The sequence below is a fragment of the Miniopterus natalensis genome, chromosome 9 (genome assembly GCF_054644295.1).
Source record: "Miniopterus natalensis isolate mMinNat1 chromosome 9, mMinNat1.hap1, whole genome shotgun sequence".
Taxonomy (NCBI): domain Eukaryota; kingdom Metazoa; phylum Chordata; class Mammalia; order Chiroptera; family Miniopteridae; genus Miniopterus; species Miniopterus natalensis.
In genome coordinates, this window is record NC_142089.1 from 25,813,049 (window position 1) to 25,835,789 (window position 22,741).

At 42.9% G+C, this 22,741-nt stretch overlaps 1 protein-coding gene across 3 annotated transcripts in view; it reads right to left on the bottom strand.

Annotated features, from left to right (window-relative positions):
- The window catches only part of ERI3 (ERI1 exoribonuclease family member 3), a 118,717-nt gene that overhangs the window by 94,590 nt on the left and 1,386 nt on the right, over positions 1-22,741 (bottom strand). For 2 of the 3 annotated variants that reach the window (XM_016199237.2, XM_016199238.2), the window contains exons 2-3: positions 21,781-21,856; positions 10,248-10,525 (exon numbers count right to left, since the gene is read on the bottom strand). The exons of the other annotated variant lie outside the window; for it this stretch is intronic. In XM_016199237.2, the coding sequence (XP_016054723.1) occupies positions 10,248-10,525; positions 21,781-21,856 (354 nt within the window). The remainder of the gene's footprint in view (positions 1-10,247; positions 10,526-21,780; positions 21,857-22,741) is intronic. 3 annotated transcript variants of the gene reach the window in all.

The following is a 22,741-nucleotide window of genomic DNA, read 5'->3' on the forward strand; positions in this document are numbered from 1 at the left end:
CAGTCCCAGTTCAAACATTTTTAGATATTCAATTGTAATAATTTCAGATATTAGTGGCCTCTGTGAAGTCGACCCTTCGGGCCAGCAAACAACCATATGATTTCTTTGTAGCTACCTGTATACATATATTTGTCAGGAATTAATTTAAACAAATCTCAGGTTGTGTGCAGGAGAGGCCCCCGGAGGCAGCACTAAGGGAGGGCATGGAAGTAGAAGGGTGTATCCCAATAGCTTACCATGAGGCTGTGAGTCAGAATAATACTAGTAGTAATTCTACTAACAAGAGCTGACACATATAGCTGTTACATGCCAGGCACTATTCTAAGCACTTAGATTTATCCTCCCAACAGTCCTATAAGATTGGTACTATTGTTAACCCCATTTTACCAATAAGGCAAGTGAGGCATAAAGAATACAAGTGCCTTGCCCAAGGCAAGCCATACTTCTAGTAGGTGGTGGAAACTAGGTTCAAATCCACAGAGTCCAATTCTGGAGTCCATGCTCTGAACCACTATGACATACAGCTTCTCATTTGAACAGAGTCTACCCAGCTCCCCTCACTTTGGAGGTCTAGATTCCACATTCTGGGACTTGGTCATATGCAGCCAAAGCCTGTTCAGTTAATCACCCAAAAAGGTGGGGATAAGTCATGCAACATGCTTGAGACCACAAGATGAATCTAAGGCTTGGTTGGACAAAGCCCATTTTTCCGATCAATACAAATACTGTACTAAAGATCCATTAGCTGAGGTTGAAGAGGTAAGGGGTAAGTAACAGGCGATGAAGACAGGACCAGGCCCACTCAGGCAGACAGAGGGTTCTGATCAGGCAACTTGGATAAGAACCCAGAGAGGCTGGCTGGGCTTCAGGAGGCCTTGTTCAGGAACCCTATCCATAGCTCCAGGGGCTGCTGGTCTTATCACAGAAGACTGCATTCCCATGAGGTGCTTCATAGATTCCCTGTTCTCTGTCCATACCTGACGACGGCCAGATGCCAGGACAGGGAAATGGCTGTGCTAGCATGACAGATTTTGAAAATCACTGACCAGAAAGCAAGCAATATACAGACTGGCATCTGGCCCACAATGTGCTGAACACTTTTCTCACACATTGGCTCGTTTGATCCCACATCTCTGGAAGGCAGGCAGGAATTACTACCCTATTTTATAGAGGAGAAAGCTAAGGTAGTCAGTGGTTCTCAACACATGCTCTCTTCCCATCAACTGAGAACTTAATAGAAATGCAAGTTCCTCGCCTTTACCCCAGACTTTCTGAATCAGAAACCCTGAGGGTGGGCCAGCAATCTGTGCTTTAATAAGCCCTCAAGGTGATTCTGATGCTTGCCAAAGTTTGTGCAATATCCTGAGGCACTAAGCTGGGGACTCCTCACTAACATCAGGAACTACCACATTTCACACCATCATCATCAACTTCCTGTAAGCCTCTCCCTCCACCCCCCCCCACCCCCAGTATTGTCTCTCTAGTCATGTGAAAGTAGACCTTATCAAAATGTCATGTTTCATCCCATTCATCAGTCTGACTCCTCCATCCCCAACTACCTACCAGTCCCTTTCAACTGATCAGCTGGCCTTTCATTCAAATGCTGAAAAAAAATCCTGAACAATGCTGATAGTCCCTGGATTCCATTTCCAACACCACAATCTCAAGCCATGGCTCTGTTTCCATCTCACTTTTGGAGAGCAAGATGCCAAGCTTTCTAGCCAGTTATCATCCTATCTACATAATCATTACTACCTATCTCCCATAGGCCAATGGACAAACAGTTTATTAAACAGATCCTAGAGGAGTAACCACCTACATCGCCACTAAGGAACTCACCTATATCAATTCTCCCCAATAGAGATCTTCAGCTCAGAGTCCCCCATTTATAACCACCCTCGGTCCCACACTCCACTCCTTACTAAATCTCTTAGCACCATTGACTCCCAGGAGCTCACCAGTATCCACAGGAGCTATGAGCTATTTAAGAGCATGTTTCTCAAGCTCATTTCTTTCCCAGTACATGTAATGGCTGCACCACCTAATTTCTCTCCATTCCCACCATCACCACCTCAGTTCAACCCACTAACATCTCTTTCAAATAATGCCTCCTAACCAGTTTCCCTATGTCCATTTTCAACCCCCTGGAACACCTTCCCTTCCATTCTCATGAGCTCTGGCTTACAATGTCTATTTGTTTCTTCCTTCCTTCTCAACAATACATTCACACTTCCTATTCTGGCTCACCGACTTTGCCTCCAGCCTCACTGTGGACTCTGCATGTTCCTTTCCTTTTAGCAACTTCAGCATCTCCAACTAAGAGCCTCTGCCAGCATTTAGCATTCAGACCAGGCTTTGGCTAGAAGAACCTCCCCAGGACTAGACACTGACCACAGCACTAGAACAAAAGTGGAACCTCATGTAACAGATGTTTTGCTGCCCACAGACCAAGATCCTCCACTGGCCAACTATATACAGGAATGGGACCAAAACAGCAGCCCATCTCACCTTCAGACTGAAAGCTTCCCTGTTGTCTGTCTCTCCCTCCAGAGTCTACTTACCTCCTTTCTGATTCTCCCAGCACCTAATAGGGCTTTGCCCATGGCAGCACTCAGTACACACAAACCCTTCTCTGCCTGTCCCAGCCTGCTTACCCTTCTGCTGCAGACCTGCCAGCCTGGGGGGCTCCTGTCAATCAGGGAACGCTCTTATTTCAGGCTTTTAGGCTATGACTCAATTTTCACAGCTAGAGCTCAAAACATCACATAAATGTGTGACTGTGGGAGCTTTTTAAGTATTTGAACACCCAGGATAAGAGAATAAAAAATAATCATCTCAATGGCATCTTAATCAAAATGATGCAGGATCCTTTGTCCCGACAAGACACAGAGATGGAGAAAACGTCTCCTAACATCAGTTTCCACATGTCAAACAACTGAGATCAGTCTACAAAGTAAGAAATGTAATCAATACTGGGGAGAAAGAAGCAAGACAGGATGGGGGGGCAGGGAAAAATGAAGTCTGTGGACTTACCATAACTACTCCTTTGGATTTCACTTCCCCACTACCCCTTCCTGACCTACTGGCTTTCTCTCTATGGCTTTGTACCTATTGTGGCTGCTCAGAGGGAGAGCTCAACTCCCCCCCCACACACGTGTTCCAGTCATCTCCGAAGTAGCAAATCCTCCCTAGTTACCCAGGCCTCCTGCGTCTTCATTAATCCTTCCTTTACCACCGTTTATCTGTTTGAAGGGTACAAACCTCCCTAATCAATGGAAGGTGGGTCTTCCCAAGGCATGCTTAGCAGATCCAGATCCAAACAGTCAGTACTTCTGGAGGTGGGGGCGGGGTGTCATGTCATTCCCTAGTCCTTGCCTCTTTCTAGAGACCTAGCAGCCTAATTCAGTGCTGCCTTCAATGGCAGCTGAGGTATCAGATGAAACCTCCATGAGGATGCCTGAAGGCCTCAGGTCACATATTTCTAAGGGTGACCTTCACCCTTTTTGCCCACACTTTATTGGCTAAAATTCTCTTAAACCTCTTCTCAGGCAGAGCATCCCAATAAGACCTTCTAGCTTGAATGTGAGAAACACCATGTAACTGACACAAATAAACCTACTAACCAAATGGTAAAATATTTGCTGGTTTAAAGTCTTCATCCTCCCTCTTCCTCATTTTCAATGTTCCCACAAACAAGTCTGCAATCCAGGTCAGTTTTTTCCAGACTTAGGTCAATTCCTCCTGGCTAAGTCTGTGAGCACCTTCTACAAAAGTTCTGAGAAGCCTCAGACCTACTAGGCCCTCTCTAGTCTCCTAGGTTTCTTACCAGGAAGCCTATGAGACGCTTCCCTACACTGACAGTAGGGTTGATCAATCCCCTCCTTTGTGTCCTACTGTACCAAGTACTTATCTATGTGATAGTAGTTATCATACTGCTAAACAGTATCTACTCTCCTCAAATATGAGCTCCTTGAGGGTAAGGACCATTTTCTATTTATCTTTATATCCTCAGCATCTAACACAGAGCTTGAAGTTACTATCCAAAGAATAAAAAGAGGCCTTTTCACTGCCTCTTAAGGTGATTACAATAAGGTCCTCCCCATTCCTTTGCCCACTTCGTTGGTTTTGTCATGTCCAACAAAAAACGTAAAAGGCAGCTCAGTGTCACCGTTAGTTTATAGTCCCTGATTTCATTCATCATTTATCAATGGCCCTATTCTTTAGAGCTCTTCCCCACCACCAACCTTAGCCCAGTGTCTAACAAAATCTGCATTCCAACAGCTGTCTCAGTCTTGGGGAGGCCACCAGGATAATAGGCTGGGAGTAGGGGGGAGAATGCTTCTTGATTTGCACTAAATTATGTGGTGATTTTGTTACCAGTGACCCAGTGCTCTCCAAGGAAAGTTCCTCATCCCACCCCTAGGCAACTCCATAGCCTAACTACACACCATGGCAGCTTAAAGGTAGAGGGTAGAGAAGAGCGGAGCAAACAAACCCACTTCGATCATGTAACACCACCATGCACAACTTCTCCACTCCCTGAGATGTATGTTTTGCTTTTACATTGCTATGTCTGCTCCAAATAAAGAAGGGCTCTTCAGCTTTCACATAAGGTTACAACAGGGCCAAGAAACGGACACAGCAAATGCTTGTTCCCATTCAAGGAGCAGTAGGGAGGAGTCACAGTGAGAATCAGGGGGAGGCCCATCCCTATGAGGGACCACCAGGAAACAGCAGGTGGAGGAGGGGGGCTTTGGGAGGGGGAGGAGAAAGCACTACATTTACGGAGGCAGCAACAAAAAGGACAAAAGGGGCCAGTGAGCTGCCCCATTCCCACCACCATCACTGGTCACCAATAGAGGAATTCATTTATAGTGACCCTAGAAGAAGAGATATGTTAAAGCAGAGATATAACTAAAAAGAGAGGCAATAATTGGTCTGATGGGCAGGGGGAAAATTATTCCAGGAGTTGGGAGCCTATGCAAGAACACTTACGGCTTACATAGTCGTCATAACTCAGCGCCCTCAAGCATTTTGTGCTCTGCTTATGGTGTTAACTTTAATGTCTTAACATATAACACCATCCGCACTAACACAAAATACTACACACGCCAGATGAGGCTGAGTTATAGTTGCTGTGGGAAGCATAACTTTGAATTTCCTGATTTTGGTGCATTTAATCTCAACCATAATGTTACATTAACGTCGGTTTTGCATTTCATTTCCCAGTTTAGAAGAATAGCGTCAGTGCCTTCGCCTGTCTGTACAGAAAAAAGTGCAGGCTGACTGGGGCCATAGGCAGACAGATCACAACCCAACAACTGAGCCTCCTGCTAAAAAACCTGGCCCGACCCCTCCCACTTGGAGCAACTGCAGCCAAGACAAGTGAGTGAGGAGGAAACAGTGGGTTCTTTTCCTAGGGAACTGCCTTTCTGTCTACTTGTGTGTGCAGGAATCAAGAGCAGAGAGAAGGAGAAGCTGAATACAGAGCAAGAACAGTATGTGTGTATTGGGTGGGGGCGTTACAGGGTAGGGGGATCCTTCCTTTCAGCCTTAAATGGAGAAAGGAATCAATATAGTTTAGTTGTAGGAATCTTAACCAATTTCCTATAAAGTTTTCCAAAATGTCTCTCACAAAAGACTAACACTGATGTGCCAGCTCTAAGTCATACTGAAATTCTTCAAATGCCTCTCTTCTATATTACTTCTTCTCATGTCACCATCAACCCTCCCCTTCCAAAATAACCCAGCACCTGGGCAATTTTCTATAAAAAAGAAACTCCTTTGCTCATAGTTCTAACTCAAAATGCAGATGCCTCTTTAAGGTTTCCTTTAAAAAAAAAAAAAGCCCCTGTGGACAAAGACCAAACACTAAAAAAATACCCAATCCCAAAGGTCATCTTTCTCCAAAGTTACTGGCACTTGAACACAAGACAAGAAGGACAACAGTCAGCAGGGGGCTACAGAGCAGTGAGAAAAAAACTATACCCAGGAGGCAGATGGATGGCCAAACGGAACTCAGGGGGGGAGGGTAGGCAGCAGCCAGAACCTCCCATTTCCAGATAAGGAGAGCTGCGCTGCCCTATCCCTGGCTATCAGGAAAGGTCGGGTTACTTCCTCCACCCCTCTTGCGGTGGCCTATACCTCCTTTTCCTCATTTACATACGTTTTGGTCTTTTCTGAACGCTGAGGTGGTGAGAGAACTGCCTGCAGGTTAAAGATACACAATGTAGAATCCCACCAAAGCTTTCAGGCTGCTCCTGGGCCTGGAGGTCACAACCACCACCATTCCAAGCACATCCACACCAAAATGAGCAACATGAACCTCTACTAACAGGATAAAGGAGCCATGATTCTCCCAAACCAGACAAAAACCTACTTTCATATCAGGAAATAATTCCTAAAGCAAGAAAGAAATCATATTCCTCAAATTTAGAGTCTATAAAACATTTTAAACCACCTAAATTAAAATTTAAGTGAAAAAAATGTTTTCAAATGGAAAAAGTCTCTTATTCAACCAATACCTATTATGTTAATCTGAATCAAAACATGTAAAACAAAATGAGTGCAAAAACCAGAAAGTGAAAGCCTATTACTGGCAAACAGACCACTCCAGTTTCACCTAACTGAACAAAGTACAAAAATAAACAGCAAAAATGATGACAAATGGAAAATACCACATTTTACCATGTTTATAACCAATACTGTTACTCACCCAAGAACAACAGGGCTTACACCTGTTAGTTTTTCATAGTGGCATTCCTTTAGGATAGTCCCAGTAAGTTGATTCAGGGACTTCTGAAAATGAGAGACAGATGAGAGAAAAACCCAATGCCAAGCCTTCAGATAGGCCCTGTACCAAAATTTGTTTCAGTCTCCTACCTAACTGAGGGGTATGACACACTCCCACAAGAATCAGAAGTTGTGCTATGCAGAGGCCTTAAGTATTGAAAGCTCCTAGAAGCCAGGCAGGAGGGGAGCTGGATGGTTCTGATTCACAGTCCCAAGCCCATTCCAGGAGGCATGCAGACCTGCCCATAAAGTCTGTGTCAAGTGGACAGCCATCAAGCCATCTGAGAAAGCACTAGGGAAGGCTGATCTAACTAGCACACCATTTTCTATATCTTCTAAAAGTTCATTCTCACCCAAAAATCTCAATCTTTCCTACTTCCATTTAAATTCATTTCTTTTTTTGTCCATATTAAAATAAAGAGCAAATTATTTTCACACTCTTAGGAACAATTACTTCCCACATCATAAATTTATTTAGTCTGAACAAGAAATCAGTCACTAAAACCTTATTCATTTTTTTTTCTTCCTAAGTCTTATTTATGTGTTTCTAATGTTTTTATTTCTCTTATCCTGAGCTTTTGTAACTTCTCCACTGCCCTTGTTGACCAGAAGATGAAAATAGCACAGAAGCTCTAATGAGAACCTGAACTATGATGAACTCAGTGGAAGGATGCTGTCCTATCTGGGACTGACAACTTCTTTAGTCCATCTTCCAAACTTTCTCTGAATCTTTTCACGATCCTGTTACCTGCAAACTTTAGGAAATATATATATATATTTTTTAAAGAGGAAGATAGGGCCTTTAAGTTGCCACTAACAATAAGTTTCTCTTGAGCTGCCCATCCCTTTCCAGGCGTTGGTTTGATGGGTAGTCCAGCGGAGCTGCCTGGCCCCAAACTCACTCTCCTACCTGTTGATCACAGCATTGTAGAGGCTTAATGAAGTAGAGATGCATTACATTTATCACTTGCCCTAGATCCACTCAAATCCATCACTATGTCACAGCAAGAAGTTAGATTGATCTGACAGGATTTGCTCTTCTTCACAAACCCATGTAAGTTATTACTCAGTACCCTCTGCTCTTCTAGCTGTTTGTTGATTGATTATCTGACGATCAGGTCAAGTATCTTCTCTGGAATCACAGTAAACTAACAGGTCTATAATTTCCAAGATCATTCGTATTCCCCTTTTAAAGATAAGCAAGACAGCAAATGCGTCTTCCTGAGTTCTCTAAAGCAGCAGCTAATGCTTTGCTAATAATGAACCAGGGCAGCCAATTCCTTAAGTGCCCTTGGAATCACATCATCAGGGTTCATTGATTCTGTAGATAATCTTTAATCAGGCCCAGATCCTGGTAAACAGCATGAAGCCCTAGCTCAGCCTAAGTCTGAAAGGCCTTGGTGCCTAAGTCTGGGAAGGAAGTTGGTTATACAGATGATTTAAATCTGTACTGCATTATGTCTTCAGCATACAATAAATAAATTTTAAAAAATAAAAATAAAAAAAACAATGTCCTTGAAAGAGAGATGAAAGGTGATACTGACACATCAAACTGAGACATGAATCAGGCTTCACCTTCAACAACATTGGTAGGACCCTCTGTAAAACAAGAGAACAGAGCTACACAATTATCTGAGCTTATAATCTAAATGAAAAGTTCAGAAACAAACATACATTGGTGAGGAGGCAGAAAAAATAGGGACGGCAATAAGGGCGGTGCCAAGCAATCATGAGGTTCAGAAGAGGGATGAATCATATGTAACAGAGATGTGTTGGATTTCAGATTCTATACCAGTAAGGGAAATAATAGGGTATATTAGGATATGGATCCCTGATTCCCAGTCTAAGAGAATCTACATAACCAAAATCCCCACCCACCACCCAGCCACACCCACCACAGAATCTCCAGTTCTGGGAGGCAGAGAAGACCCTACAGCATGGGCTGAGAAAGTAAATGTGGCTCAGGTAGCTTCTAAGCTGTATTCCCTTTCATACAAGGTTCCTTCCCTTAGGACATGCTCCTCAATCTGCTCCTGTCTTCTGAAGCCTTAGTAGGCCTGATTCCAATGCCTCAAAGGCAGACACTGCTTAAGGGAGAATAGAAAAGAGGAGAAATGGGAAGGAAAAAGGATTGTGGTATCTGCTTTATGAAAAACAATCTAGTATTCTAAAGAAAGAACACCTTACTGGGAGAGGGAAAAAATCAACCATGAGCAATGAACTGTTTATCTCTAAATGGACCCCACTCCTCCCTGTCTCCCAAGTGCCTGATGCCAGTCTTTTTTTACCCCTTCTCCTTACTATTCCCAATCAATATGTCTAATGCATCCCAGAACTACACACCTGATAACCCAGGCGAACAGGGAAGAGTTAGTCCTAGAGCCAGGCATACCCAAGGTCCCCACACTACAATGAACGCCGCATCAGCTCCCAATCATTCCTCCAAAGCAAACACCAAGCACTCTGAGATCACCTAGCAAAGGTGTCCCCCTGCTGCTAATCCAAGCTTCCTAGTAGCACTACCTTAAAAGGTCTCTGGATACAGTTGGTGACTAGGGAAAAAAAAACAAGCAAAAAAATGTTCCTTTCCAACAGACCACAATGGTATTTGTTCAGTTTATCTAATACTGCATAACAAATCATCCCAAAATTTAGTGGCTTAAAACATCAATAATCATTTATTATCTCTCACAGTTTCTGTAAGCCAGGAATTCAGGAGTGGCTCAGCTGGCCAGTCTGGCTCAGGGTCTCTCCTGAGGTTGAAGTAAGATGTCCACTGGGGCTGGAATTATCTAAGGGCTTGACTGGGGCTGGCAGATTCACTTCCAAGAAAGCACCAAGAAACATGACTAGCAAGTTCATACTGGCTTTTAGCTAAGAGCCTCAGTTCCACTACACATGTGCCTCTCCACAGGGCTGCTTGAGTGTCCTTATAGCATGGTGGCTAGCTTCCTCCTGAACAAGTGATTCAAAAAAGCAAGTGGACTGCTTTCTATGACTTCGCCCCAGAATGTCTCTTCCACTATATTGTATTGGTTATACAGCTCTGATTTAGTGTGGGAGGGGAACTACCAAGGGTATGACTATCAAGAGGCAAGGATTGCCGGGGACCATCTTGGAGGGTGACTACCACAGCATTCCTTAAAGAACATGCAGCAGTAGCAGTGGGAGAAGGAAGGCGGGAAGGGAAAGGATGGGACAAAAGGAAATATTTGATTCCCAAAAGCTGAGACCAGAGAGAAACAATGTACCCAGTTCTCTCCAGAGACTTCTCAGGTCTGCCTTACCCTAGCATGTCTGCCTTACCCTAAGTCCTGCTTCCTAGGCAGGAAGTCCAGATAAATAGCTAGAAGCCAGGAAGACATGAGAAAGTTCCTCCGGGTCCCAGGAAGCAAGATTATCCTCCCTCCCTCCTTACCACCCCGCCTTTTCTGAAGCAATGATGCAACAGTTACCTGAGGTTGAATCTGTGGCTTGTCGCACGTGGCCTCAAAGTCCAGCACTAAAAAGTAGTGATACCTCTGGGGAGGGAAGGACACCATTGCCGCCATGGATGCGCCAAAGCCGTGGGCCGCCAGCTTTCTGGTGGATATGGAGCAGAACTCCGGAACACCACAGGGAGCAAATAAGTGGGAGCCCAGCACTTTTCTTGCTCTTGAAAGTAAATATGAAGAAAATCGAGCTGCTCCAGTCTGCAAAGGTGCTAGCATTGAACATCCAGAAGCATCTAAAACTTTAGGGGAGGAAAATTTAAAAAACAAAACAAAACAAAAAACACAAAAAAACAGAGAGCCTGGGTTACTTCCCTCCCACTGTGGCCCTGTTCCATCTAGTCTTCAGGGATAGTCACACAACATGAACCACTCCCCAGATTGTTTCTGGGCCCCTTTCCTAAATCACCGTATTCATTATTAAAGTTCAAGACCCTAATACTGGCTCCTGCAGCATTATGACAGCTTGGAGTTGTCCAGATCATTCTCAAAACAACATGCAAAACTGGTGTTCATCTTTAAATGGAGCTCTCAAGTTCAAAAGAGGAGAGAAAAATTCTGTGTTCCCTTCTCACGTGGCAACAGTTAATATTAAAGCTAAGCGTCCCAAAGTAACAGGAGGTGACCCAGTTGCACAAGTAGTCCTGGGAGCTAAGTAGACTCAGACAGAAAGCAGAAAACACTCAAAATTCTCTCAATTCCATTCCCAGCCATTTGTCCCTAGCTTTCCTGTCTGTATCTTGACATCTCTCCATACTTTCCTTCCTTCTCCAACGTGAAAGCAAACAGAGCCAATCACAGGGGAACTTGCTCGTGATATTCTGCTGATCTCCAGCCCCCACACCAGTAAGTGGCACTCTGGGAGATGAATAAGGCCTGCAGAGCACAGCTGGCAACAGCCTTAGGCCTTCCCATTTGCTGCCTTTAGAATCACTCTCTCCACTAGAGGCCTTGAATGACTGCAGGACTTTTTTAAATAGGGAAGAAAAAGAGAAAACCCAGATGTGGCAGTAATGGGAGCATTGCTAAAAGTCTAGTAAAGTTTCTGAGTGAACATGTGCAAAAAAAAAAAAAAAAAAATCCAAATGACTTTTCAAGTTTTCCCTTTAAATTTGCAGAATGTCTGCTCCTTAGAGGGCTAACTAAATATAAAAATCAAAGCCTAAGTTTTAAATAACTCAAGCTCTCTTTAAAAAAAAGAAAAAAAGGAACAAAGCAGAAATTTGGTGTTTCCCCCCCCTTTTATACTAAATACTCAAATTCCCTCAAAGTCAAAAAAGTTTCACTGCCAATACAGAAATGGCCCTAGTTAATGCCTTTTGGAACCCCATTCTTACAGAGCCAAAAGCTTGGCTCTGAAAGGCTGCAAATGGGCACTTGCTCCCTCATGTAGGGGGAGGGGGAAAGCAGTCTGTGTAGTCACTACTATCTGGGTGGACATGGGACAATACCAAGTATCATTTCTCATCCTGGCTCTCCCGACTCACTGAATGAGCTACAATAACTTGCCTGCACATTTATTAGGATACATGATAGTGTGTGTTCTCAATTTCCCTATCTCTACAGTGAGATTCCATGTGGATTCAGTAGAGCTAAGACCAAAAAGTATTTTACGTTCTTCATGGTTCCTGCATAAGCACAGTGCTTGTTTTCATCATAGCTTCACAGCCTCTCCAAAAATGCAGCCAAAACTCAGCCAGGGGTAGATAATGAACCTTCTCTCAAGTTTCATTAGGGAATTCCTTGGAAAGGCAAATGGGCCAATGTTACTTTGAAAGCTGGAATCTAAAATAACTCTTCACATCACCCAATCCTGAGCAGTACTGAATCCTTGATGAGATGGGAGACACCAGTCTGCTCAGATTATGCATTCTAGTTTAGATCTAAAGTCCCTCAGGGCCTTAGAATACTTCTCTAACCCCACAAAGTCAGGCCATGCATAAGGACTTTTGAAAGACTTAATGTTCTCAAGTGTGTGAATATAGTGTATAAGGTGTATATATAGTCAACCAGACCTCATCTGCCAGATGCTATAGGCAATTAAGTGTTGTGATTAAGGGGGACTTCAGGTTTGAATACTGGCTTTACCAGTAATTTACCATGGCACAATGGGCAAGCTCTGTTCTTCAATTCCTCACCTGTAAAATGACAGTAATAACAGCTCCGACTCCTTAAGTGAGAATGAAATGAGAGGGCACACGTAAAGCACTAAAAGCAATTGTTTGGCACATGAGGGCTCAATAAATATTAGCTTACTATTGGGAGACTCCAAGATGGCTGCAGAATAGGTAGAAGCTACACTCACCTCTTCCTGGCACCAAACTGGATTTACAACTAAATTATAGATCAATAAATATTAGCTTACTATTATTACTACTATCCTATTGGGCTATGCCCACCTGGTCAAACCTGGATCCCCATCCTTTGGGCCTGTAAATCTACTTAATGCATAAGGCACTCTCAGAAAGTAACATTAATGTCTCCTATATCATCTTGCATGCTCTAGACCTCTCATATAGCATACTATATATATGCTCCATCCCCTTCCATGGACAACATATTGATGGCCAGAGGTCCTCTTGACTGCAGACCATACTTTTCTCACCTGATTTCACCCACATCAAATAGCTTCTCTTGTAGGAAGTCTTGAGAGCAGACATCAGGAGACCAGGCCTCCACATGCCAGCAGTCACTGGGTTTTATATTTCCCTTGCTTCTAAAAACCAAGTTCAAGTCAAGAAACAGAGGGCACCTCTTCCTCTTCCCTTACTGAAAAATTCAGTCTAATGGCTTTAGGTAGGTGTTAACAACAGTTGGAGTGGGGGAAACAGAAGGGTCTGAAGGTTAGTATGAGAACCCAAGTAGGTGAAGAGAGCATCCATACAGATGCAGGAAGGCGTGATGTTTTAGTATTCAGAGCCCCTGTGGGGTATGGAGGGCACCCACAGGGAAGTGGTTGGAGGAGTCTGATGTGGGGAGTCATGGGCAGGGTAAAAAGGCACCCAAGAGGGGGAAAGAGCAGTGGCAACAATGGGAGATTACTTACATACAGAGGAATTAATTAAAGAGGGCATATATTAAGGGTAATGGAAACCCTTCTATTAGAGGATAGAATTAAAATATGGAAAAAGGGGAAAAAATAAATTTCTGATATATAATATATAAAAATAAAGCTAGATGCAAATGTATGAATACACACACAAGTACATACACAAATATATAAACTCACACATATATATTTTCTAGCTCTGTCTACTGAAGGGCCTGGGAGGAACAACACTCCAATAGCAGTGAGCACACACCCAGTTGCTTTCTAAATAATATTCTCCAGAGCTCTTTGGAGAAATGGCTAATTCCAGGGTTATGGCAGGGAAAGGGACAAGATGAACCTGGAACATCCTGTGTCAGCAAGGAAATTCTCAATGATAGGAACATATCAAAAGGATGCAGAAGTCAGCTTCAAGGGAATCCCACTGGCAAAATAATATTAATAGATTATAATGCACTGAATAAAAGGGAAACCCATGAATCCATACAGATATATATAAATAAATAAATTTAAGTTTGATAAGGGATATTCATATAGCTTGAAAGTATCTCCCCACAGAATGCTTATTATTACAGGGAGTAAGTTTACAATGGGAAACCTGGCAGAATCACCTTAATCCACTGAACAAAATGAACATCATGAATAATGAGATAAATCAAAGTCATGCACCACATGATAGAATGCAATGAGAAGAACAAAGCATCATTTCTGTGATATTCCTGTCAAAGATGCACTACCTAAATATAATCATTAGAAAATATTGGACAAACACTAATTGAGGGACAGCCTATAATGTTCAAAAGTATCAAGGTTGTGAAGGTCAAGGTATAGTTACTTAGATAAGTCTAAAGGAGATTAAAGAGACTTGATAACTAAAAGCACAATTCTGAATTGGGTCATTTTGCTACAGAGAACATTACTGGGACAAGTGGAAAAATTTGAATGGTGTTTGAGGATTAGATAGAGGTAACGTTATCAATGTTAATTTCCTGGTTTTCATGGTTGCATTTTGGTTAGGTAGGAAAATGTTCTTGCATGTAGGAAATACATGCAAAGTATTCAGGGTGATGGCACATTAGGTGGGCAACGTAACTCTCAAATGGTTCAAAAAATGTTTTCTTTATATTAAATTTCCAACTTTTATGTAAATTTTGTCTATTTCAAACTTTTAAAAAAATTACCTTTTAATCCATATGCAATGTGGTTTAAAAAAAGAAACCGAGAACAGACAGTGTGTAAGGTAGCAATCTCCCCGCACTGTCCGCAAAAGGTAGGCTGCATGCTCTCCTCTGGCAGGGAACTGGCTAGTCTCCATCATAAGAGCCCCCAATTGGTGCCCCTTCACTGGGCACTCCTGCCAAGATTACAGCTTCCTTGGGAAACACCCCCACCCTCAGTGCAGCGGAGCTTCACCTGCCCTTGCTTCCTCTGGCATCTAGGAGTCTCTCTTTTCTACTGATGTCTTTACACTTCAGTCACAAGTTTGCAGAATATGAGTCTAGAACTTATATTATCAACTGGGACTTGGGTATCTAGTTGAGGGGAAGAACACAAAAGGAACAGTTTATGATTCTGTGTATTTTTGCTCACGATCTTTCATCAGAGTCCAAGATTTATACACATTTATTCTCAGATACTCTTTTCTTTCTCCTAGTAAATTAATGGTAGTAAGAAGCCTATGGCAAGGAGGAAAATGAACAATTCTTTTCTCAAAATGAAGGGATCAGCCCTCTGGGGCAGGGGAGGGGTAAAGAGGACTGCCACAGGGCCAGTCAGATTTGGAGAAACAGGCCTGCGCCACAGCCCCTGGAGGATGGTCTCTGTGCAGAGTGTTTACACAACAGACACCAATGGCTCCTCTGCAGCCATTACTGTCGGTCAGGTAAATAACGCATGTGCCAAAACACACATTTAATGAGGGAAATAATATGCCTTTATAAAAAGCCTCAATCTGTATTTACCTGAGAGACCAGAGAAGCACCAAATCACCAGATTAGTGGAACCACAGAGGAGTCATTCTGGTGTCTTGGGTAAATAGACATTTTATAGCCTTCCATTACTGGAGGGGGGAAGGGAGGGTAAAGGGAGGGGGGCCATCCTTTAACATCCACATCCACAGGCCAGGGGAGCCTGGGGGATGGAAAAGAAGAAAAGCCCATCGTGAAATACGGCATCTACTCCCACCCTATCTCCCCAACCACATATACTTGGAATCAGGGAACGGGGGGGGGGGGGGGGGGTGTTGTACATCCTTGGATTCAATCCTTTCCATTAAAAGCTAGACTGGGAGGCACAAGATTCCAGAGAAACTCCAAGGCACCAGAGGCAGATTCTGAGTTCAGCTGACTGGAAGTACCTGGGTCAGCAGCAGCTTTCCCGTTCCCAGTCCCTAGAGCAAGACCCTGTCCCAATCTGACTTGTAATACCACAACCACTCAGGCACCTGAGTCGCAGAGGGATCAACAGAGAATACTGTAATACCTGCCTGGAACTTACTCAGTCACAGGCTCTAGCTTAGGCAGCTAAAAATAGCCTGGGAAAAATATAAATAAACTGCAGGGCTTCAAAAGTGATAATCTTCAATCTGATGAACGCATCCTTACTGCCAGAGCACTTTCTATGAAAATCAGACTGTCAAAGGTGAAAGAAAACCCAAGAGGCAACATAGTCCAGCCAGCCAATGAAAATGAGCCACAAGGTTCACATAGCAAGTAAGAGTAAGAATAGAACCCAGAGCTCCCAACTCCCAGTTCAGGGCCTTGGACCACTGCCCCAACACAAGGTGTCATCACCTGTTCCCCAAGCTTCTGTGCAATCTCACAGTGGACACCAAGGGCCTGAGAGCTAGGTCTAGTGTGCTGAAAGGCAGAGGTTGAGACAACAAAGCTTGACATACCCTGGAATCTCTACACAACTTCCTGATGGCCCCAAAGTGGAATGGGAGAAGGAGCTCTAAAGCTGGGTCCTCAATTCAACAAAACATTCTCCTCTCTATAATCTGTCACTCCTTGGCCTTTAGCCACAGCTACTTCTGCTCCAACACAGGACTAGGGAAAGCTCACCCAACATCAGAAGCAGCTGCTAATCCCAAACTATCAGCAGAGCTAAAGCCACTAAAGACCTCCAGGAACACCAAATTCTGGTGGCAACATCACAGACCACTGGAGGTTCCCTCCCCCCATGCCTGTCTCAGCAGGTCAAGGCAGCACATAAAAAGAAGCGACTGTGACTTGCCTGCTATTTGCTAACCCATCAGCCACATCCAGCAGCTTGGGCAAACTCCGTAGAGGGGCCAAAGCTGGGGAACTCCTCTTCGCAAAATCCTACAAGTCAGTTGTGACCCCACTGCATACAAGAAGGGGCAAAGGCTTATTTCCTAATACACTATAAATAGGATAGAAATGGATGAAGGGCAGGATATGGTACTCTTACCCTGTTCAGCACCTCCCACACTCACAGGCAGCATCTGACCCCAAAACCTTCTATACTCCTGCTTATAAGATGGAGAACTGATATAGAAACAAGGAGTCATATAGCTAGTTGTCAAAATGTTGGTATTAGCCAAGCTTAGGTTCAAATCCTGACTCTACCACATATTCTTTGTAATAACAGCTATAATAATACCTATCTCTTTGGGGTTCACAATTTAGTAACACAATGTATACAAAGAGCTTTGCACAATAGTAAGTGCTCAGGAAAAGGGAGCTACTGTTAATACATGATGAAGAGGAAAGGAAAACAATATTTTCTGAAAATCTACTATAAGCCAGGCACATTATTAGGAATTTACATATTTCATCTCATTTAATCCTCTCAGCTATCAAACAAAATGGGTAACATTATTACCATTTTACATATGAGAAAACTAAGGCTCAGAGGCTCTTACCTCTTTAGGGTCCTGTTCTCCTCTCCCATGTTTGAGGGCCCACATTTCCCCAATGGACTGATTCCCCCATCAGCCATAAAGCTAACAATGCATATCAACTTCAGTTTTTTCTTTTGAAGTAAGGTGTGACTTTAACTCAAAGTAACTCAACCACAAGCAATAATTAAGTTTGTCCAATTCATCCAAATTTGTTTGCATAACAAATTTTTAAAAATATATTTTAACTAGAAAAACAAATTGCAGCCCTGGATACAAAAAGGAGAAACAGGAAAGGGTACCCTGGATTAAAACAACAGAAGCACAAGGAACTCAAAGCCTCTTCTCAAACACAATTCCAGAGGAGCCAGTCCTCCCATCTCACAGAGCGGAGAATCTGGCAGGAGGCAAGGTGACAACCAGCTCTTGCTCAGCTCCCCAAATGTGATGTTTCCTTTTACAAATCTGTGCCTTGGCAAATGCTCCTTCCTCTGTTTTAAAATGTACTTCTATTTTCACCAGGCAAATTATTGCTCCTTCATCAAAATCCAGCTCAAATCTCCCCCTTTTGGGAGCTTTCTCTGATATCCCATCATAAAGTGAATTGCTTAAGTGTGATCCAGTAGCACAGTTTATCCCTATTCCATAACTTTTATCGCACTATATTGTAAGATTTTAGTTATCTGTTTCTCCTCCTACCAGTCATTTTCAGGGAGGTGAGGATGGAAGATAGCAGGTATAGTTGTATGTGTGCACGTGCACGTGTGTTTAAAAATCGTATCTGACATGGTAATTTTTTTACTTGTTTTTGGTCAGATCCTTTAATAGAAAGAAAAGCATAAGATTAGTTTTTTCCATCTAAATAGTGCATGAGTTTAAAAAGTTTGAGAAACACTAAGCTAGACATAAATCCTTAAGGGCAAGGACCACGTTTTATTCATTTCTGTATTCCCAGCACAGAGCCAGGCACAAGTGTGAGTCAATGTTTGCTGAATGAATGTATATACCCAAAGTCATGATGTCAAATGCTCTGGAATCAGAACATGTTAGAGCAAAGCAGAACCTAAGCACCAAACAAAGCTCCTCCCTCCTCCCTCCTCCCTCCCTCCCTCCCTCCTCCTCCTCCCCCTCTCTCTCTGTCTGTCTCTCTCTCTCTCCCCCTTTCAGCCTGAGCCACCCCATTCTGGCCTCCCAGTTACAGAGAGAAGAGAAACACTGCCTTGGTTGCCAGAATACTATTAAAAGGATTAATTTAGGAACCAGTGTTTGGACTGTCACATCCAATCACTACCCACAGATCTACAGCTTCCCAAATCAAGCTCATGCAAAGAGGAATCAATTGCAAGGACACAGAGCATCTGAACAGGCATACTAATGGCCTCCTGAGGTGCCAGCGGCCAGCTCTGACACTCCCATAAATTATCCGCCTTTTGATTTTACCTGTAGCTGTGGGGCACAAGGCACAATTTTGAACATATCAAAGCAATCTCTCGTAACCCAAGGCTCCCCCAAGAATGTCCCCAAAGGAGGACGGGATAAAAACAATGACCCAAAGGGAATCTGCTTCCCAACAGGCCTGTTCCTAGCAGCCATCAATTAAAACCCAACAGGACCTAGTGGATAAAGTAGGACCCAAATCAAGCCTAGAAGAACTGGATAAGGCATGCGCCAGAATGCATTTCTGCAGTGACTATACATCTTTCACTCAAAGGAAGAGAAATCATAGCAATAAACTAACACAATGTCATCTGGAGGCAAATCTGCTCTAGCTCTCACAATACCTAACAGATGACCTTGGGCAACACGTTTAACCTTACTGGGCCTCAATTTCCTCAATTATCATCCCTGGGTAGCAGGGATAATAATGCTGACCACTGCCCAGCCAGTGTTGCTCAGTGGTTGAGCGTCGACCTATGAACCAGGAGGTGATAGTTGGATTCCAGGTCAAAGCACATGTCCAGTGTCTGTGTGTGTGGGGGGGGGGGGGGTGCAGGAGGCGCCGATCAATGACTCTCATCATTGATATTTCTCTCTCCCTTTCCCTTCCTCTCTCTGAAATCAATAAAGACATATTTGAAAAATAATAATAATGCTGACCACCTGACCCACTTCCCAGAGTGGTGGCAAAAAGTAATAAAAGACATTTTAGAGGTACTTTACAAAGATGTAGGGCCACAAGGGTGGCAACAAATGACCCCAATGGATCTGGGAGAGATGACTGGTCACACTTCAGTGAATTTCTTTTGGGTAGTTGTTCTCTCAATTCTCTTCACTGATGTTACTGGGACTAAGGTCCACCCTAAAGAAAGCTCTGGGATTCTAAACAGAACTCTTGCTGTCTGAAAATTTCCATTATGAAAAGCAGTGCCTTGCTTTAGTTGTAACTGCCTACTGTCTGCTGACTGCCTCTGCCAGGGTCCCCGCTTCTATCACATGGCCACAATTACAACTGTGAGGACCCAAAACATACTAAGCCAAAAGCCAACTCACCCAATTACTGCCTGCCTTTTTAAAAATTATTAATTGTGTAAAATACCATTAGTAACAGAAGTTAAAGACACTGTGCTACGAGCTTTACATACATTACCTCATTAAATTCTTTAACCAACCCTATTAAGTTCCATTATCTCCATTTTACAGGTAAGAAAGCTAAATTCATAGAGGTAAGTCACTTAACCAAGGTCACATAACACTATTATCAGAAACCTACAGGCTTCCCTTCAGCAATGCAAGTACACTGGGGCTTGTAGGAGGAGGAAGACAATTCAAACACTCAACTTCATTTGGTCCCTATGCCTGACTAAGAGACGTTCCCAAAACCAGGAAAAAAAAAGTCATCATTCTGCCCCAAGCAAGGAGAGGCTGGGTAGGACATATAATGAGGATAATTCCTGGAAAACTTAGGAAAATGGGTCCTCCTCTGTGTGTATACTTCAAGAAGTTCAAAGCAACTGACATTAAGCTATGAGCCCTAAGACCAAGATCCCTACCGGGGCTCCATTTATTCATCACTTCTTTAAATAGAAAAGAATTCCCAAAGTCTTTTCAATCATGACACCAACTTTCCTTTCCTACACCTTTTCTAGTCTGTGAAATAGGAACTGGTATCATCAACAAATTCTTTGGTAGCCATCCTTTAAGCTCCAGCAGATGACCTGGAAGTTAGTAAAGGGAACAAGTATATACATATATGCAAAGATTCAGTTATACTCAATCTTTAAGTGTCAAAATACTGCCTCAAAGAGGGAAATACAAAATGCTGCTCATGTAACTGCAAGTCTCCTTAATGATCTCTCTTATCCAGTATTGTCCCCTTAGATCTATTCTTAACACTGAAATCAGAGCAAATTTTCCAAAACACAAGTCTATTATCAGTCCACTGCTTAAAACCTTTTCATGGATTCTTACTCCTCTTCTGAAAGTCTGATCCAGAGACTGGCAAACTATGGTCCACAGGCCAAATCCAGCTGCCACTGTTTTTATAAAACTTACTGGAATACACCCATGCTCATTCATTTTTATACTATGGCTGCTTTCATGCTGTAACAGCAGAGTTGAGTAGAGTTGAAGAGTTGTGACAGAGACCTGCAAAGCCTTAATATGTACTGGTCCTTTACAGAAAAAGTTTGCTGACCTAGTCTACTTTTTCTCCCCACCCACCACCTGCTCCTAAAGAGCCCATAAGGTCCTGGCTTCTGTTTACCCTTTCTCCTTCATTTCTCACCCTACTTACCTGCACCCTGTCCACAGAGTACTTTTTCAATCACAATAAACTTCAGTTTCTCAAATTAAACAAAGCTCTGACCTTCACACTTGGTCCCTCACATTTCCATCTAATTTCAGATGAGGAGGTTACTTCCTCTGAAAAGCCTTCTCTAAGCGCACTGGTCTGGGTGAGAAACCTTCTGAGTACTCCCAAAGCACCTACACTTACCTTATTATAGCACTCTCAGACTGTATTATAATTGCTTCTTTACTGTCTCCCGCATGAATCTGTAAGCTCTTTGGTGTCAGGGGCAGTAGCTATCTTATTTATCACCACAATCCCAGGACCTAGCAAAGTGCCTGGCCCTTAGTTATTAAAGAAACAGCCTCTGAGATCCTGGATATCAATATTAGAGTCTACCTTTTTAGCTAGCTCCAATCCTTGTAAAATGGAGAAAGGCTGGGATTAAGCATCCACCCAAAGGTGACTCGCAACCCAAATTAAACCAAGATCCCAAAGGCCTTGTTCAAAGGTATTATCAAAAGTCTAATGAATGTGTTCCTTCCTACTGTCTAAAGATGGGTATTTCTCAGGATAAAGAACTATTCCAGTTCTATTAAACCTTTCTGAACCTAAAGTAGGTGTTCATGCAATGCCCACAAAGAAATCATGACAGAACTTGAGAGTCTGGATACCCTACCTCCAACTCTCACACTTAAAGACTTTGGGTAAATTTCAGTGGTCTTTGAGCATATGGTGTCTTATCAGAAAAAGCTACAGACAAATACAATCTTCACCAACCCTGACCCCTCACCCTCCGAGCACAAATACTTTTAAGAAAGAAGTCAAGCAAAACTTGACCATGCAGCAGAATTCTCACCTCTCCTTACTTCGAAGATGCCAAGGCTGGTAGCTGGGGATGCTGAAGGTTCTGTGAGAGCAGGAAAGCCCCAATGCTGTGGATAAATACACATCTCTGCAACAAGTCTATTTCAATACATACGATCAAATCCTCAGGGGGCTGCTGTTCAAAATAATTTAAGTACCAAGAGTATATTTCAAACTCCTAAACTGAAACTACTTTGGGATAACAGCCATCTATGTGGAAGGACAGTGCCTGTACAGAAGTTTCAGAAGCTACTAGGTACTATATATTTTGGAATGATGAATTTTATGTTCTCTAGTAGAATATTTTTCTTCCTAAGGAGGCTTACCTCCTAGAAACACTAAACATTTACAATATCTAAGCTTGGACTGAAAAAGAGGGCCATGAAGTGTTGGCTCTCTGGATAATCTCAGAATCCTAGTCTAGTCAAGGAGAGGACACTAGTAAGAATGACAATATTCAGAACTCAGGAACTGAGGCCAACACTGGAGGAGGGATTGGTTGCCACAAAGCCACAAGTCATATTGCAAATGGCCACATAAACCAGGAAACACTTGCAGGATACTTCCAAGTCTGCCTCAAGTTCTTAGAAAATCAAGGTAACCAAATCCCAAATCAAATCATCAATGGACACTTATTATATTTATCACCTAATTCAGATCTTCCAAAGACCACAAGTTGCAGAGGTGCCCTTATAAGCCAGCAATGTCCTTTGCACAAAGAAACACCTAGGTTTGGAATCAATCTATTCCTGTCTACCCCTCTATCACATTTAAGACTATTCTACTCAGATTCCCTGAGAAAATGCCACTCGTTAACTTAGCCCACCACAAACAAAACTCTTTTCAAGATGAAAGGGAATAAAAGCACTTTTATTTCGAATTTTAAGTTGGAAGGAGAGCTCTCAGCCAAGCTCTATGACCTAGCTAGCCGATTATTTACAGGATCTTTGGGC